The sequence below is a fragment of the Lagopus muta genome, chromosome 32 (assembly GCF_023343835.1).
Source record: "Lagopus muta isolate bLagMut1 chromosome 32, bLagMut1 primary, whole genome shotgun sequence".
NCBI lineage: Eukaryota > Metazoa > Chordata > Aves > Galliformes > Phasianidae > Lagopus > Lagopus muta.
Genome location: NC_064464.1, coordinates 424,455 through 440,724, shown reverse-complemented (window position 1 = coordinate 440,724; position 16,270 = coordinate 424,455). Strand labels below are relative to the sequence as shown.

Here is a 16,270-nt window from a genome sequence, read left to right as displayed (position 1 = left end):
TCAGTACCCCTACCCCTAAAACCCTGGGAGAAGAACCCTTCTGCACGGTGAGGGGGGCTGCAGGCCTGAGTCACAGGCCCTGGACCCAGGTCACTTCCTTGATGTGCTCCTCAGAGCAGAGCAGGAAGCAGCCCTTCAAATCCATCTCACATATCTCTCCACAGAGATCAGGATCTGATGTGGCACCATGCCAAAGGACTTCCAACAGTCCAGGTAGATTTTTGTACGGGTCTGTGTCACTGATGTATTGAAAAAGCATCCACATTATCATTCTGACCATAAAGAGCTACAGCATTTAATGAAGTAGTGGGAAAATACTGACTTCTCATTTAGATCCTTAAAATATTGAGCTAAAGAAAACATAGCAAATCTCAGGACTAAGGCTGTGTTATAGAAAAACGCATCTTTTTCCAGCACACACAAAGAAATTGTTTATTAGATTGTTGCTTTGCTGACAACTGGCACCTGGTAGATAAGTGTGCTTCTGTAACTTAGCAACCTTCACTTTGGGATCCAGAGAGCTGTTATTGGAATGGTCTGGAGTTCAGCACATGACCAAAGCATTCAGAAGTGAATCTTTACCTGAAGCAAAGTGACATAATACACTGGTCTGACAGAAAGAACAGAAATAATTGGTACACAGAGTTAACTTAGGAAGTTATTGTTAAATATTAGGGGGGAAAAAAAGAAAAAAGTTCAGGACGTGAGAGGACAAAACTGAAATCCAAACATAGCATACCACTTCAATTAGAGTAAATAGGTAAGGAATAAGAGGGTTGTGAAATCCTAACAGTGAGCAGATTTCTGTGTTGGAAATCATCTAAATTATATAAAATATTAGTCACATGTGTTGTGGGTTAGGTGCAGTTTCATGTAACATTTTAAGGTGAGAGGGACACTGCGTTCAATAGCTGCTCCAAAGTCTGAAGGAAAAACAACAACAACAACAACAAAACCCTGCATCTGATCCATAGCCATTACCACACACCATTTGTTGTCATGGGGTTTTCAGCAAGGAAAGAATAAAGCACCCTTATGCCACGACTCAGGAATTGCTGAACCGTGTTTTTCCCCCGTCCTGCTGAGGAGGGGCAGTGACAGAGCAGCACAGGGGGCACCTGGGAGCCAGGCAAGGTGAGCACAGCGCAGCTGGGTGCTGATTTCCAGGGTGATTTTGAGGTCCCAGCCCTGCAGCATGAGGTTCCATGTGCCTTCCCTTCTGCAGGACAGCCCGGCTCTACCACCCCACAGGCAGCCCCTGGCAGCTCAGTGCAGGCACTGTGTGGGGCAGCATGCGTGCAGTGGTACAGAGATGTGCCCCCAGCACAGCCCCTGACACCACATGTCCTCCTTCTCACAGCACCTACCTCCTCCCCTTTATTTCATCTTCCTCTTCATCACCGTGCACCCTGGCTCACCGTGGGGCTCACTGGGGCTCTTTTCCCCCAGTTTGGTAAATTTCCATTGCTTGTTTTACCACAATTAGCATCTTTCTATCTTGGTGCACTGTAACTGTAAACAGTTTATACCAAACCCAAGAACAAGTCCTTACACCTGGCAGAGGCAAAAAAGTGATTTCAGTTCTTCCGTGAAACAGAAGTGATAAAAACGGGGCTGTTCACACATCAAGCAAAGCTAAACTGGGAAGATTTGGGATGAGCACACACTGATTCCTTTTGCTAACGTAATAAATTGGTCCTTATTCTAATACATTGATCTCTTTTGCTAATCCAGCCTATTTCAGCTCCACGGTGCTTGCTGGCATCTCGTTTGCCTGCAGATACAGAGATGGAGCACAGAGTTTGTTAGAAAGTCAGCACTGACCCAGAGTTCATATGTACTCCAGGAGAAAGAGCAGGGTGATGCCTCAGAGAAGTGGTTGGAATCCAAAAACATGTTTAGGATCATGGTAACCACTAATGATAATTACATACACACATATATATATGAACTGCAAGGAAAAATGTATCTACTAATATAATTAAGTATTACACACATTAAAAAACATAATATAGGTGTGCTATGGGACAGACTGTGAGATATTTATAGAGACAGATGAGAAGTTTATCCCTGCTAAACTGTGACCAGGGCATCATTTTCCTCACTGCATTCTTGAGCTCCTGGTTCCTCACGCTGTAGATGAGGGGATTCACTGCTGGAGGCACCACTGAGTACAGAAATGACACCACCAGGTCCAGGGCCCGGGAGGAGATGGAGGGTGGCTTCACATAGGCAATCATGGCAGTGCTGAGAAACAGGGAGAGCACAGCCAGGTGAGGGAGGCATGTGGAGAAGGCTTTGCGGCGTCCCTGCTCAGAGGGCATCGTCAGCACGGCCCTGAAGATCTGCACATAGGACACAACAATGAATACAAAGCACCCAAAAAAGGCAAGGATACTAAACACAATAAGCCCAACTTCCGTGAGATAGGCATCTGAGCAGGAGAGCTTGAGGATCTGGGGGATTTCACAGAAGAACTGATCCACAGCATTGCCATGGCAGAATGGTACTGAAAATGTATTGGCAGTGTGCAGCAGGGAATAGAGAAGCCCAGTGCCCCAGGCAGCTGCTGCCATGGTGGCACAAGCTCTGCTGTCCATCAAGGTCTCGTAGTGCAGGGGCTTGCAGATGGCAACATAGCGGTCATAGGACATGATGGTGAGAATGGAATACTCTGCTGATATCAGAAAGACAAACAAAAAGACCTGTGCAACGCATCCAGCGTAGGAGATGTGCCTGGTGTCCCAGAGGGCATTGGCCATGGCTTTGGGGAGAGTGGTGGAGATGCAGCCCAGGTCGAGGAGGGCGAGGTTGAGGAGGAAGAAGTACATGGGGGTGTGCAGGCGGTGGTGGCAGGCTACGGCTGTGCTGATGAGGCCGTTGCCCAGGAGGGCAGCCAGGTAGATGCCCAGCAAGAGCCAGAAGTGCAGGAGCTGCAGCTGCCGCGTGTCTGCCAACGCCAGGAGGAGGAACTGGCTGATGGAGCTGCTGTTGGGCATCTGCAGTTCCTGGGCATGGAGTCCTGTGCAGAGTGCAGAAGATAATGACAAGTCAAGGCCATTCTCAGGTACACTCCTCCCAACATAGGATAAATGCTTTCCTTCCTCTTAGGAAAATGTCCGTGTAACTCCATAGTTTGTGTTTAATTTCATGAGATTCATTATTCTATAAGTAGAAGCTTGTGTAGATCTTACTTTGCTCTCATTTCCTAATCATTACCAAGCTTCCAGCATATTTTGCTCTTCAGAGCTGTTTTCATATCTTGTATCTTTACCTTCTCTGCAGTCAGAACACAGATCCCAACCTCTGGTACTGAAATCTGTTTTATAGAAAGCTGCCTGTTTGCAGGATAAGTGTGTGTTCCTGTCTGCAGAAAAGGACAATAATTTCAGTTGGAGTTGCCCTTTGGGACAGGAGAGGCTGAAAGCAAATAAGGAGATTGCACACTTAAGAGCAGAATGAGGAGTATACAGTTAGGAATTCACATAGATATGTCATATTTCCCAGTTCCTGTTATATTTCTGCCTCCAGCTCTTTCCCCATTGATAAGAAGAAGAAATGAAAAATTCCTGCCTAGTCTCTCCTCTTGTTAAGCACCATTAGAAACACCCTGTGATGCAATGTATCTGTGATCCCCCTGCCCCAGGCAGCAGCTGTGGCAGCAGAAGGCCCCTGCCCTGCCCTGTCCTGCCCTGCCCTGCTGGGGGGCTCCTTCCCCCCACACATCTCCCCACAGCGCCCTGGGCAGCTCCCCGGGCAGGCTGAGTGCTGAGCCTGGCAGGCAGCACAGTCCCTGCCCCGGCACACAGCCCCTGGGGCACAGCAGGGACCTGCTCTGCAGGACAGCCCTGGGCACCCGGCTGCAGCCCCGGCTGCACAGCCTGCAGTCGTCCTGGGACACGCAGCACCAAGGGCTGTACGCTGATGCTGCAGCACAGAAGCCCTCAGATGCAGCAGGTCTTTGTCCGTGATAAAGAAACAAAGTATATGCATCCCATTTTGCAGTGAGATATGTCAAATTTAGTGGTTCCTCCAGTAAAAGCCTGCAGTGAGAAACTTACCTTGTCAAGGGCTTTGAACAATGCTCCCTGCATGAGCTCACAGCCTGCTAGCATGCAATGCAGCCTTTAAACTCTCTTCCTTCTTCTCTTTGTCTCCTGTAATTCATGCCCACAGCCAGTCTGCGTGGTGCACAGGAGCTGCTCCTTTGCACAGCTGTCTCTCTGCTGCGCTGCTTACTTGTAGAAGCTCCCTGTGTCCCAGGAGCCCAGCCCAGTTCAGCAGCAAATGATCTGAATTCCCACTCTCCCTGGATATACCTATAGCTATCCTGAACTGACAGCTCCTGCAAGGCAGCAGAGTCATCACTGCAGAATGTACTGCAAAGTCAGCCCAATTAATCAACACATCCACTGGATTCCAGAAGCACGGTAGTTCTTACTAAAAGAAATTTGACCATGCAAGAAACAAAGGGCAAATCTGGAAATCTCTGCTCATGATCTGTAAGTGCAGTCATAACATTACAGAGACATAGAAAGTTTTAGGTTGGAGGGGACTTGGAAGATCACCTGGTTCTAATCCCCCAGCCATTGGAAAGGCTGCCAACCAGCAGATCAGGCTGCCCAGCATCCCATCCATTCCGACCTTGAATGCCTCCAAGGATGGATCATCCACAACCTCTAGGCAACATTTTCCAGTGCCAGTGTCTAAGAAATCTCTTTCTAACATCGAACCTCAATCTGTGCTTTTTAATTTAAAGCCATTTCCCTTTGATCTGATTCTATCAGGCCATCTCACCCTAACCCTGGATTAGGCATCCCATCTGCTGGTGGAAACCCTGGGGCTGAAATGGGATCAATTCCTCACAGAACCATGGGAGCCAGGAGTCCTCTTAGCTGAGTTCAGATGTGCACAATGAGGTGTCTGTGTGGGAGCCCCTCATCTGAATCCTTGGTCTTTGTTCAACAGGGCCTGCACTGCTCACACACAGACACTCAGTGATGACCAAGGTGCCTGGGGTGATCCCAGCTGTGTGCTGGTGCTTGTAAACTGTGGTGGAAAATCTGTGAGACAGACAGTCATGCCAGGTCCCAGTTGACAGGAAGCTGGCAAACGTTGTTCCAGTTTCAAACAAGAGCAAGAAAGAGGACATAGGCAATTACAGAGCTTACTTCAGTACCTGGTGTAATTGTGGAAAAAAATGATGTTGGGAGTTACTGAAAAAACACCTGAAGGATAATTCTGTCACTGGTTACAGCCAACACAAGTTCATGAGGAGAAGGTTTTACTAAACTTAATGTCCATTTATGACAAGATCGCTCATCTAGTTGACCAAGGGAAGCCAGCTGAGGATGTCCTTCAGGATTTCAGTGGAGCTTTTGAAAGGCTTTCTTAGATAATTCCTCTGGACAAATTTTTCTGCACAGGGCTAGACAGAAACATAATGTGATGGGGGAGCAGTTGGCCAGTGGGTCAGCCCAAAGGGTTACATTAAATGGGGTTCCATCAGGCTGGTGGATGGTCACTAGCAGGGTTCCACAGGGCTCCATGTGGGGGCCTCTTCTCTATAATGTTTTCATCAATGACTTGCATGCAGGGCTAGAAAATGTTTTGAGTTCATTTGCTGATGATACCAAATTGGGTAGAGCTGTTTCCTCTACGGAGGGTAGAGGAGATTTTCAGAGAGATGTGCCCAAGTTAAAGAACTGGGTAGGCACCAACCACATGAAGTATAACAAGAACAAGTGCCTGACTCTGCACCTGGGTAAGGGCAACCCTGGACATACACACTGATCTGTGAATGAGACACTGGAGAGCAGTCCCACTGAAAGGGGTTGGAGGTCCTGGTGAACATAAAATTGAACGTGAGTCAGCAGCGTGCCCAGGCAGCCAGCAAGGCCAACCATCTCCTGGGGTGCATTGAGAACGGTATTGCCATGTGGGTGAGGGAAGGGATTGTGTCTCTCTGCTCTGCACTGCTGTAGCCTCACCTGGAGCACTGGGTGCACTTCTGGGCACTGCAGAACATAAAGGACATAAAAGTGCTGGAGACAGTCCAAAGGAGGGCTCTAGAACTGAGAGATCTGAAGTTCAAAGTTTCATTAGGATTGACTGCTTGTTCAGACTGGGCCCTTCTCACATCCCACATCCTGGGATGAGACACACTGCCCACATGGGACTTGGGCCTCACGGCATCCTTGCACCCCATGCAGAGTCTGGCAGCTGCTGTCCCCTGCTCTTTCATTTGACATCACACAAACCTCCATCCCACTGCACCAGGAAGGAAAGGCCCTGAGCCGGCATGAGGGACAGGATCTCCCTGCCAAGGCTCTGGGGATCAGGGCTCAGCCTTTCTGCTTCACAAGACAAAGGAGGCTTTTCTCAGCATCACAGCCACCACCCCAGTGCCTTGGTCTGCCTGCAATCATGGCTTCCAATTCTCTGCTCTAACAAGTCCCTGGGGAAGCTTGCTTGTGAATGGCCCTCAGTGGGGCCCATTAATATTCCAAGAAACTTCACTGTTCCTTCTGACTTTGTCTTCTTGAGCACTTTGTGCAATCTTCTCTGTGCACTGAAGGTTGATGGACTCAGCAGCAAATGCCCCCTGGGGCCCATTACAACCTGAAGAGCCCTCCTGTGCCTTGTGCCTTCCTGTCATCTTTTTAAGTGTTGAGAACTTGCACAGCAAACTGGAGAGGTATCTGGAGTGACCTTAATGAGGAAGAATCCAACAGACATTTATTTACTATTTATATATAGTTGTGTTTAAAACAAGAATTTTAATCAGCACTTGGCTATTGATACTGATCCAGGATTTTCCCTTATGAACTTTTCTCTGTCACTGCACAGACAAAATTGCTCCTCAACTTCCCCACCTCATTTCTACTCCCATTGGCCCCATGGCACTTGCATCACTTTTCCTCACATCACTCTTCTCCTCTGCAGTCACCTGCTCAGAGTTAAACCTCCTTTGAAATAATTCCCCCTGGCATTCCTCAGAGAACCAGTTGTACATGGGGAATGAAAGATTTCTTTTTGACAGTTTTTTGGTCTTTTATTTATTTTATTTTTTCCCAGAGATGGAAGGAAATGAGATGCAATTGAATGAACAGTGAAACACAATGTTCAACTGCATGCTTTGTCCAGGCTGCATCTAATGAGGTTTGTCTTTCACAGGGAATATCTGTACAATATATGAGTTAGGCAGAGATAGGAAGGGATAGATATAATGACAGCTAAGGAGGTGAGAAAGGAGTCCATCAAACTTTGGAGAGAAGGAGCAAATTTCAGTAATCTCCTTGAAGACCAGAGATCAGGCAGATGGTTGGGAGAGAGAAATCTGAGTGAACAAAGAGCAAGGGATGGGGAAATCTGGAGAGCAGTGGCAAGAGCATGTGTCCAGATGGCCTGCTGAAAACATGGCCTGAACCACGGTCATTGATTTAGGAGAGCTGGAGACACCTGGAGGATGAGGGCCATTAAGAAAGCAATATAAATATATATATATATATATATATATATATATATATATATATATATATATATATATATATATACAAAAACAAAAATAAAAATAAAAATAAAAACAAAAAAACAAAAATAAAAATAAAAATAAAAATAAAAATAAAAATAAAAATAAAGTAATATAACAGACACAATATCCCCCATAATATGAGTGTTTTCAACTTACAAATAGAGATGATACATGAGAATGTTTGAAGTTGAGAAGTGTTAACACATTTTTATCAACTCCCACTTGCAGACATCTTCCTTGTTCTGGGGATCTGAAATGTGGAGGCACTACTCTGCATTATGACTCCCCTACATCTTCTAGCCAATGCCTTGTTCCAATAAAAAAGATGGAGACTGACTTCTTACAGCATTTCTGAATAATAGGACAAGGATGAAACGCAATAAATATATTATCATATTACATTAGACGTATAGAAGGAATTTCCAACATTACGTGGATCATGATGTGAGGCATGGAGCTGGTATGGAACAGGCAGCCCAGAGCAGATGGGGCTGCACCACCCCTGGAGATGTTTGAGATGTCAAGGGCCCCAGGCATCCTGATCTACTGTGTGACAGCCCTGCACACAGCAAGGGAGATGGAACTGGATGGGCTTTAGGATCCTTCAATCCAAACCATTCAAAAATCCTACAATTCTTGTCAGCCTCCTCCAACACGGGATCCTGTTTGCTTAGGTATTCCCTAATCACCTCTTCTTTCTCCAACAGTACATCTGCCTTGCACCAACATTTCCCACCTGTCTCTGGCACCCAGGATTCCAAGAAGCCCAGACCAACTAATAAACCATGAGGTCAGGAAGGAAATGAATGTCAGAGACTTTTCCATGTCCTGTCTCATGTTGTTCCCTGCCCCTTTCTACGCTGGACCCACATTCTCCCTAGCCTTCCTTTTGTAGACTACATTGTATTTCTTCAAGCCCTCCTTGTTTGTGATATGCCTGGGCTCATTCAATTGCGGTTGAACTCTGATGTTCCTAAACACATCTCAGCAGGAACACTGGACAAAGTCTCTGCATTGCTGCCAGGTGACCTCTTCTTGTTTCCACTTCCTGCACGCTTCCTTTCTGTGTTTGGGTGAGACCAATGCAATCCATTCCCAGTCATGCAGGAATTCTGACATTTATATTTGGCTTCCTGTTCCTTGGAATGGACTTATTCTGCTTGGAAGCCATGATCCCTATATTGTAACCGCATTTTTTGACCCCATTCCCCTCAGAGCCTTTCCTTGCTGTAATGTATGTCACAGAGACCTGATGAAGCCAAGGTGTGCTCTTCTGAAGCCCAGGGTTGTGAGATTGTCTTTTACCCTCCCTTCAGACTCCTCAGCTCCCATGACCATCCCATGGCCACTGCAGCCCAGGTTCACTTTCATCTTCACATTCACATTCCCCACCAGCCCTTCCTTGCCGGTGAATATGAGATCCAGCAGAGCACCTCTCCTCTTGGATTCCTCTATGGCTTGCTCAAGAAGCTGCCAGCTGTGCTCTCCAGGGATCTCCTGCATGGTGCATGCCCTGCTGTGCTGTCCCTGCAGCAGACACTGCAGTGAAAATGGCCTCCAAATGGCCTGACAAGATGAGGCTCCCATCTGCCTGAAGAGGGCACCTTCCACTTGCTCTTTCTGATCAGGAAGCCAGGAACAGACACTGCTGGTCTCCTTTGGTTGCCATTACCATTTGCTCTGACCTGGCTGCTCTGCCATCCCCAGGAGAAGTTCAGTGCACTCTCCCAGAGCGCAGTCACCTTTCCTTGTCTCCTCACTCATCCATCACAAAAACTCTGTAACCCATTGTGCTACAGTCCAGTTGTGGAAGCCCTTTAACCCTGTCCCTGTGGTCCAAACAAGAGCTCAGGCCTGCAACGGAACAAAGACTTCTAGCTCAGCATGTGTTGGTGTTCTCATTAGTGTAAAAGCACATAAAGAAACAAGCACCATTGTTCCTAGCATGGCTGCATAACACATCTACGTGTGTGCTGGACCACCTAGGGAACTGGCATGGCACTCGGCTGCTTCTGATGCCATTCACGTGTATGCCCACAGAACACTGAGAATTCATCAGTTGATATACGAATATGTGTGCCAGCTCTGTAGTGCCTTGAGCTTCAAAATATTCAGCAGATGGAGAACAGAGAAAGATCCGTCTCTTCTTTTGTGAGCTCAGCCATTTAGTTAGCTGCATAACTCCATAGGCACCATGGAGACGGGTAAAGAAGGTAAAAGTGGGTGCCTTAGGAAGGAGGTGTCTATCTCAGGGATTCCCACATACTGCACAAGCACTTGCACACATCCAGCAGCACCCCAGGCACCTTGGTCATCACCAGGGTCTGTGTGTGAGCAACTGACTCCCTGCTGAAGGACCAAGGACTCAGAGCAGGAGCTCACATGCAGGCAACTCCTTGTGCACATCTGAACTGAACCAGTGGAATCCCTGAAATTCCTTTGTGTCTGTGGGGTGCTGAATCCCATTTCAACCTTTGGGTTTCCATCTAGGGATGAGATGCCTCACTGCCTCAGCTGGATCACCGCCCCCTGCACAGGGAAAGTCCACTGTCCTTGTCTGTGTGCCCTTTTGTTTCAGCAAACACTCTCTGGTAGGACTAACCATATGTCTGGGACCAGTCACTGTCCACTGGACGTTTGGTGGTTAATTCAGCAGGTGTAGAAGTACTATAATGACACTGTAGTCTTTCAGGAGCTGTTGGCCATGGAGACCCAGGAACATCTCAGGGGAGATCAGTGGGTGGGATAGAAATGACATCATCTGCTGCTGAGCTGGGCCAGGCTCCAGGGACACAGGGAGCTCCTACAAGTGGGCAGTGCTGCAGGGACACAGCAGTGCAAAGGAGCAGCTCCTGTGCAGCACACAGCAGGGCTGGGGGCATGGTCTGCAAGAGACATGTAGAGGAAATAAGGAAGAGAGCTGACAGGCAGTGTGGCACGTTAGGCTGTGAGCTCACTGGAGGAGCATTTCTCACAGCCCTTGACCAGGTAAGTCCCTCATTGCAGTCAGTGTAGTGGCTTTAATGCAGGAGTCACTAAATCTGGGACATCCCATTGCAGGTCAGTCTGAAGGCACTCCATATTTCTTTATTTTGGATAAAAACCTGCTCCAGCTGAGGGCTGGAGCACTGATACACTGCATGCCAGAGTGCTTCCAGGTGCACTTTGTGAGAGGAGTGACAAGGCAGGAATTTTCCTTTTCTTTTTTGTAGGGAAGGTGAAAAGGTTGGAGGCATAAAGGATCTTTGAAATAAGAACACATCTCAGAGAATCCTGAACTGAATTTCTCTATCTGCTGTTCTCTATCTGCAATCTCCTTAAATGCTTTCAGTCTCTTTGCTCCCAAAGGACAGCACCAGCTGAAATTATCATCATTTTTCGCAGACATGAGTAATGCACTTTTCCTGCAAACAGGCAGCTTTCTCCAGCAGAAATTTAAGTGCACAGATTAGGGGTGAGGTCTCTGAGTGCAGACAGGGTGAAGATAAGATTTCTGGAAAGAGCTCCTATGAGGAAAATGTCTAGCAGCCTGGGATATGATTTGGAAAAAGAGAGCAAAGTAAGAGCTACATATACTGCAAATCCTTAAGGAATTGTGAAGCTCATGAAAATAAACTCCGTTATGGAGTTAAATGAACATTTTAAACAGGAAACAAAAATATTCAAAGTATAGCAGGAGGAGGTTCTCTGCAAGTTATCTTGACGTCTGTCATTATCTCCTGCACTCTGCACAGGACTCCATGCCCAGCAGGAACTGCAGATGCCCAACAGCAGCTCCATCAGCCAGTTCCTCCTCCTGGCGTTGGCAGACACGCGGCAGCTGCAGCTCCTGCACTTCTGGCTCTTGCTGGGCATCTACCTGGCTGCCCTCCTGGGCAACGGCCTCATCAGCACAGCCGTAGCCTGCCACCACCGCCTGCACACCCCCATGTACTTCTTCCTCCTCAACCTCGCCCTCCTCGACCTGGGCTGCATCTCCACCACTCTCCCCAAAGCCATGGCCAATGCCCTCTGGGACACCAGGCACATCTCCTACTCAGCATGTGCTGTACAAGTCTTCTTTTTACTACTTTTCTTTGGTGCAGAGTATTGCATTCTCACCATCATGTCCTATGACCGCTACGTTGCCATCTGCAAGCCCCTGCACTACGGGACCTTGATGGACAGCAGAGCTTGTGCCACCATGGCAGCAGCTGCCTGGGGCACTGGGGTTCTCTATTCCCTGCTGCACACTGTCAACACATTTTCAATACCACTTTGCCAACACAATACCGTGGACCAGTTCTTCTGTGAAGTTGCCCAGATCCTCAAGCTCTCCTGCTCAAAATCAGACTTCCTCAGGGAAACTGTGAATATCTATTTTAGTCTTTGTTTAATCTTTGGTTGTTTTGTATTTATTGTTGTGTCCTATGTGCAGATCTTCAGGGCCGTGCTGAGGATGCCCTCTGAGCAGGAACGGCACAAAGCCTTCTCCACATGCCTCCCTCACTTGGCTGTGGTCTCCCTGTTTCTCAGCACTCTCTTGTTTGCCTACCTGAAGCCACACTCCCTTTCTTCCCCATCTCTGGACCTGGTGGTGTCATTTCTGTACTCGGTGGTGCCTCCCACGGTGAATCCATTTATCTATGGTGTGAGGAACCAGAAGCTCAGGGATGCCTTGAGGAAACTTTGGGAAATCCCCAGCTATAGCAGAAAATAATAGAACAACATTTTCTTACATGTAATGTTTGTTATTTCTTAAAACTTGCATTACTTTTTAAATATAGTTATCTTAATTATGTTATTATAGTTAAGTATGTATTTTGACCCAGACATCTCAAGTGCCTGCAGAACTATGTAGGTACATGTGTGTAAACACAATGAAGAGGACAGCAGACATTTATTTCTCTCAGCTCACTTTTCTTCTCTTCTCCTCCAGAGCTGGAAGAGAAACCCCCTTACACAGCAGGGATTCAGGGGCCAAGGGCCCAGCTGCCAAATGAAGCAGCAGCCCAAATTTCCTTGGAGGCTGCCTGTCTCTACTCAGTGGGCTTCTGCTCCTCACTGCCTTCAAGTCAGGGCTGCTGCTTTGCTGGGGCCACGGTGATGGGCAAGGGCAAGATGAGGTCTTTTGAGTGCTGCTCTCTTTCCACTTCCATGCTTTCCTATTGTACCTCTACACTCCTGGTAGCTCTCAGGTCACATATGAATTGACAGCAGTCCTGTTGTCTCTACAGTGGCATCCAGTGGCATCCATTGGCAGTGAGGTGGCAGGCAGGAACAGGCCATATGCACCAATGTGTCAGAGTTTGTCTCACTGCTGCCACCACCATAAGACAATGGGCTGCTTGTCACAGGCTAGCAAAATGACACCGGGTTCTTGTGCAAAAACTCTCCTTTATTTTCCCATCAAGGCTTTTAGAGTCCAACACATGTATTCAGGGCATTTCCACTAACAATAAATTGGCTAGAAAACAAACAAGCTCCAAAACAGATCTTCATAGCAGTAGCGAGCCTATCTTATGCTTAGATACTGTGAGAAATGTGCTCAAGATCAACAATTTCTAATCAGGCAAAGATCTCTGTGAAGAGCAGTTTGTTCATTATTGCAATAATGGGTGCACACACCCTACTGACAAGGGAGAAATTGCACAGCTAGTTTGTGAAATCCATTCCATTTGTATACTCTGGATCTGACGCAGGTAAAGCCTCTCCTGGCACTCATTGGTTGAGCATCTCAGGCTCACAATCTTCTGACTCCATAGCTACGTTACTCTTCCATAGCTACGTTACTCTTCCATAGCTACGTTACACTTCCATGCATATGGTTACACTTCCATAGTAAGTAAAACCTGGAGAAAAGTTTGATTACATCTTAAGTAAAATGTGTGTAAACTGGAAGAAAAGTGTGATTAAACCTTGAGTCAATTGTGAGTAAAACACCCCCAAAAAAGTGTGAGTAAACCCGGTGTAAAGTGAGAATAAACTTAAAGTAAACTGTGAGATAACCATAAGTAAAGTGTGAGAAAACCCACAGCCTAGTGTTAGTAAACATGGAACGAATTGTGAGAAAAACAACAGGGAGAGAAGTGTGAGCAAACCTGGTGTAAAGTGTGAGAAAACCTGGAGTATAGTGTTAGTAAATGTGGAGTAAGGTGTGAGTAAAACCCAGAGCAAAATGTGAGTCCACATGGAGAAGGGTAAGAGAAAACCCAGAGTAAATTGTGCGCAAACCTGGCATAAAGTGTGTGTAAACCTGGAGTATAGTGCTGGTAATTGTGGAGTAAAGTGTGAGTGAAACAGAGGAATGTGTGAGTGCACACTGAGTAAAGTAAGAGTAAACCCAGCATAAATTGGGAGTAAAACCAAAGTAAAGGATGAGTAAAGCACATCGTAAAGTATGAGTAAACGTGGAGTAAAATGTGAGTAAACTCTGAGGAAGCTTGCTTTCAGAGCAGGCTTTTTTTTCAGCCAGTAGCAGTGCTGCACTTGTGCCAGTAGGCTGGCAGCTTGTAGGCAGGCTGTTGAGTGAGCATGGTGGGGCTGGCACTGCCCACTATTGACCTCGACACCTGGTCCATGCTGATAATCTTTCAGTAGCCTCGGCGGAGGCTTGCTTCCAGCCACAGAGCACAGCAGGTTGTTGCTGCCTGCTGAGAAGGGCGATGGTAAGTCTGTGTGTGAGCTCAGCCTGTGGGGGTGGGTCAAGTGGCAGGATGTGTAAGGGTTGTCCCTCTTGGCTCAGGAGACAGGCTTTCCTCTTGGCACTCTCTGAGACCACAGGCTTCAACACGGTCTCCACAAGACAGCAGGATTACTGCAGGAAGACCGTGGTGACCCAGACAGAGGGCCTGCCAGAAATGTGGCTGTTCAGGTCTGAGAGTTCAGGGAGTGCCTGAGCCTGCTGCTGCCGGGGGAGGGTGGCAGGGATTCCAGCGGTGTGAGGTGTGAGCAGGTGGATGAACTGCTCAGCCTGGTGGGGGAGTGAAGGAGGAGGTGGAGAGACGAAGGGCCACCAGAGAGTGTGAGTGGCAGATTTACTGGTGGAGACACTGGCATGCCAGAGGGAAGGGTGGCAGGGAGGGTGGACTTTGACCTGTTCAGGACACTTGTAGCATGTGTCTCTTGGGAGCTTCTCTTTAAGGATAAAGAGGTCCAGGCTCCTCAACTCAAGATGGAAATCTTAAAGGCACAAGAACGATCTGTCCCTGAAAGCCGTAAGGCAAGCCATAGTGAAAGAAGATTGGGTGTAGATGAGGTGAGAACTGTTGTTGAGACTCTGGAGGATAAAGTCTATGTCCTCTGGAAGAAGGGACAGGCTGCTTGGGAAGATTACAAAGAAGTTGCTAAGGTATGCAGGGAGGAAGTTAGGAGAGCAATAGCCCAACCTGAACTCAGATTGCCCACTGCAGTAAAAGAGAATAAGAAATCCTTTTATAAATATATCAATGGTAAGAGAAGAACCAAGGAGAATTTCCATCCTTTACTTGATGCAGCAGGGAATGTGACCACTGAGGATGAGGTCCTCAGTGCCTTCTTTACATCTGCCTTTAATAGGCAGATCAGTTATCCTCAGGACATGTTACGTCCTGATCTGGAAGTCTGGGATGCTGTGCAGAATACACCCCGGTGATTCAGGTGGAGACAGTCAGAGAGCTCCTCCTCCATCTGGACTGTCACAAGTCCATAGGGACAGACAGGCTTCATCCTGGGGTGCTGAGGGAGCTGGCGGGGGTGATTGCTGAGCCGCTTGCGGTCATTACCAGCGCTTCTGGTTATCTGGAGAGGCACCAGAGGATTGGAGGCTTGCCAATGTGACTGCTATCTACAAGAAGGGCTGTAAGGAGGATCCAGGGATCTACAGGACTGTCAGCCTGACCTCGGTACCAGGGAAAGTTATGGAGCAAATCTTGGATGAGATCACAGCATGTGTGTGGCCCCCAGGGGATCAGACCCAGCCAGCATGGGTTCATGAAAGCCAGGTTGTGCTTGTCAAACCTCATCTCCCTCTACGACTGGCTGACCAGCCTGGTAGATGTGGGAAAGGCAGTTGATGTAGTCTACCTAGACTTCAGCAAAGCCTTTGACACGGTCTCTCACAGTATTCTTCTGAAGAAACTGGCTGCCCGTTGCCTGGACAGGTATACTCTTCTTTGGTTAAGGAACTGGCTAGAGGGCCGTGCCCAATGGGTAGTGGTTAATGGAGCTAAGTCCAGCTGGTGACCCGTTACAAGTGGTGTCCCCCAAGGTCAGTACTGGATCCCATCTTGTTTAATATCCTTACTGATGACCTAGCTGAGGGGATAGACTGTACCCTCAGTAAGTTTGCAGATGACACCAAGTTGGGAGGTGATGTTGATCTGCTTGAGAGTAGGGAGGCCCTTCAGAGGGATCTGGATATGCTGGATCACTGGGCTGAGGTTCAACAAGGCCAAGTGTCGGGTCCTGCACTTTGGCCATAATATCCCGATGCAGAGTTATAGGCTTGGGGCTGAGTCCCTGCATGACTGTGAAGACGAAAGGGATCTGGGGGTGTTGTTTGATGCTCGGATGAACATGAGCCGACAGTGTGCCCAGGTGGCCAAGAGGGCCAATGGCATCCTAGCCTGCATTAGAAATAGTGTGGACAGCAGGAGCAGGGAGGTAACCATCCGCCTGTACTCAGCACTGGTGAGGCCACGCTTTGAGTACTGTGTTCAGTTTTGGACCCCTCACTACAGGATAGACATTGAGGCCCTGGAACATGTCCCGAGAAGG

The 16,270-nt window shown here is 47.7% G+C and overlaps 2 protein-coding genes across 3 annotated transcripts; one reads left to right on the top strand and one right to left on the bottom strand.

Moving 5' to 3' along the window:
- Positions 1 to 1,267: 1,267 nt before the first annotated feature.
- On the bottom strand, positions 1,268 to 3,011 carry LOC125686196 (olfactory receptor 14C36-like). 2 transcript variants are annotated; one of them, XM_048929928.1, is made up of 2 exons: positions 2,092 to 2,999; positions 1,619 to 1,673 (listed from the first exon to the last, which is right to left on the bottom strand). In XM_048929928.1, the coding sequence occupies exons 1-2, from the start codon at positions 2,997 to 2,999 to the stop codon at positions 1,619 to 1,621; spliced, it is 963 nt and encodes a 320-aa protein (XP_048785885.1). The 2 variants fall into 2 exon arrangements, with proteins under 2 accessions (XP_048785886.1, XP_048785885.1); XM_048929929.1 differs by having other exon boundaries at positions 1,268 to 3,011.
- Positions 3,012 to 11,288: 8,277 nt separating this feature from the next.
- Positions 11,289 to 12,233, top strand: LOC125686129 (olfactory receptor 14J1-like). Its single transcript, XM_048929807.1, has one exon. It carries the CDS (start codon positions 11,295 to 11,297, stop codon positions 12,231 to 12,233), a length of 939 nt encoding a protein of 312 aa, XP_048785764.1. The 5' UTR covers positions 11,289 to 11,294.
- Positions 12,234 to 16,270: the final 4,037 nt, after the last annotated feature.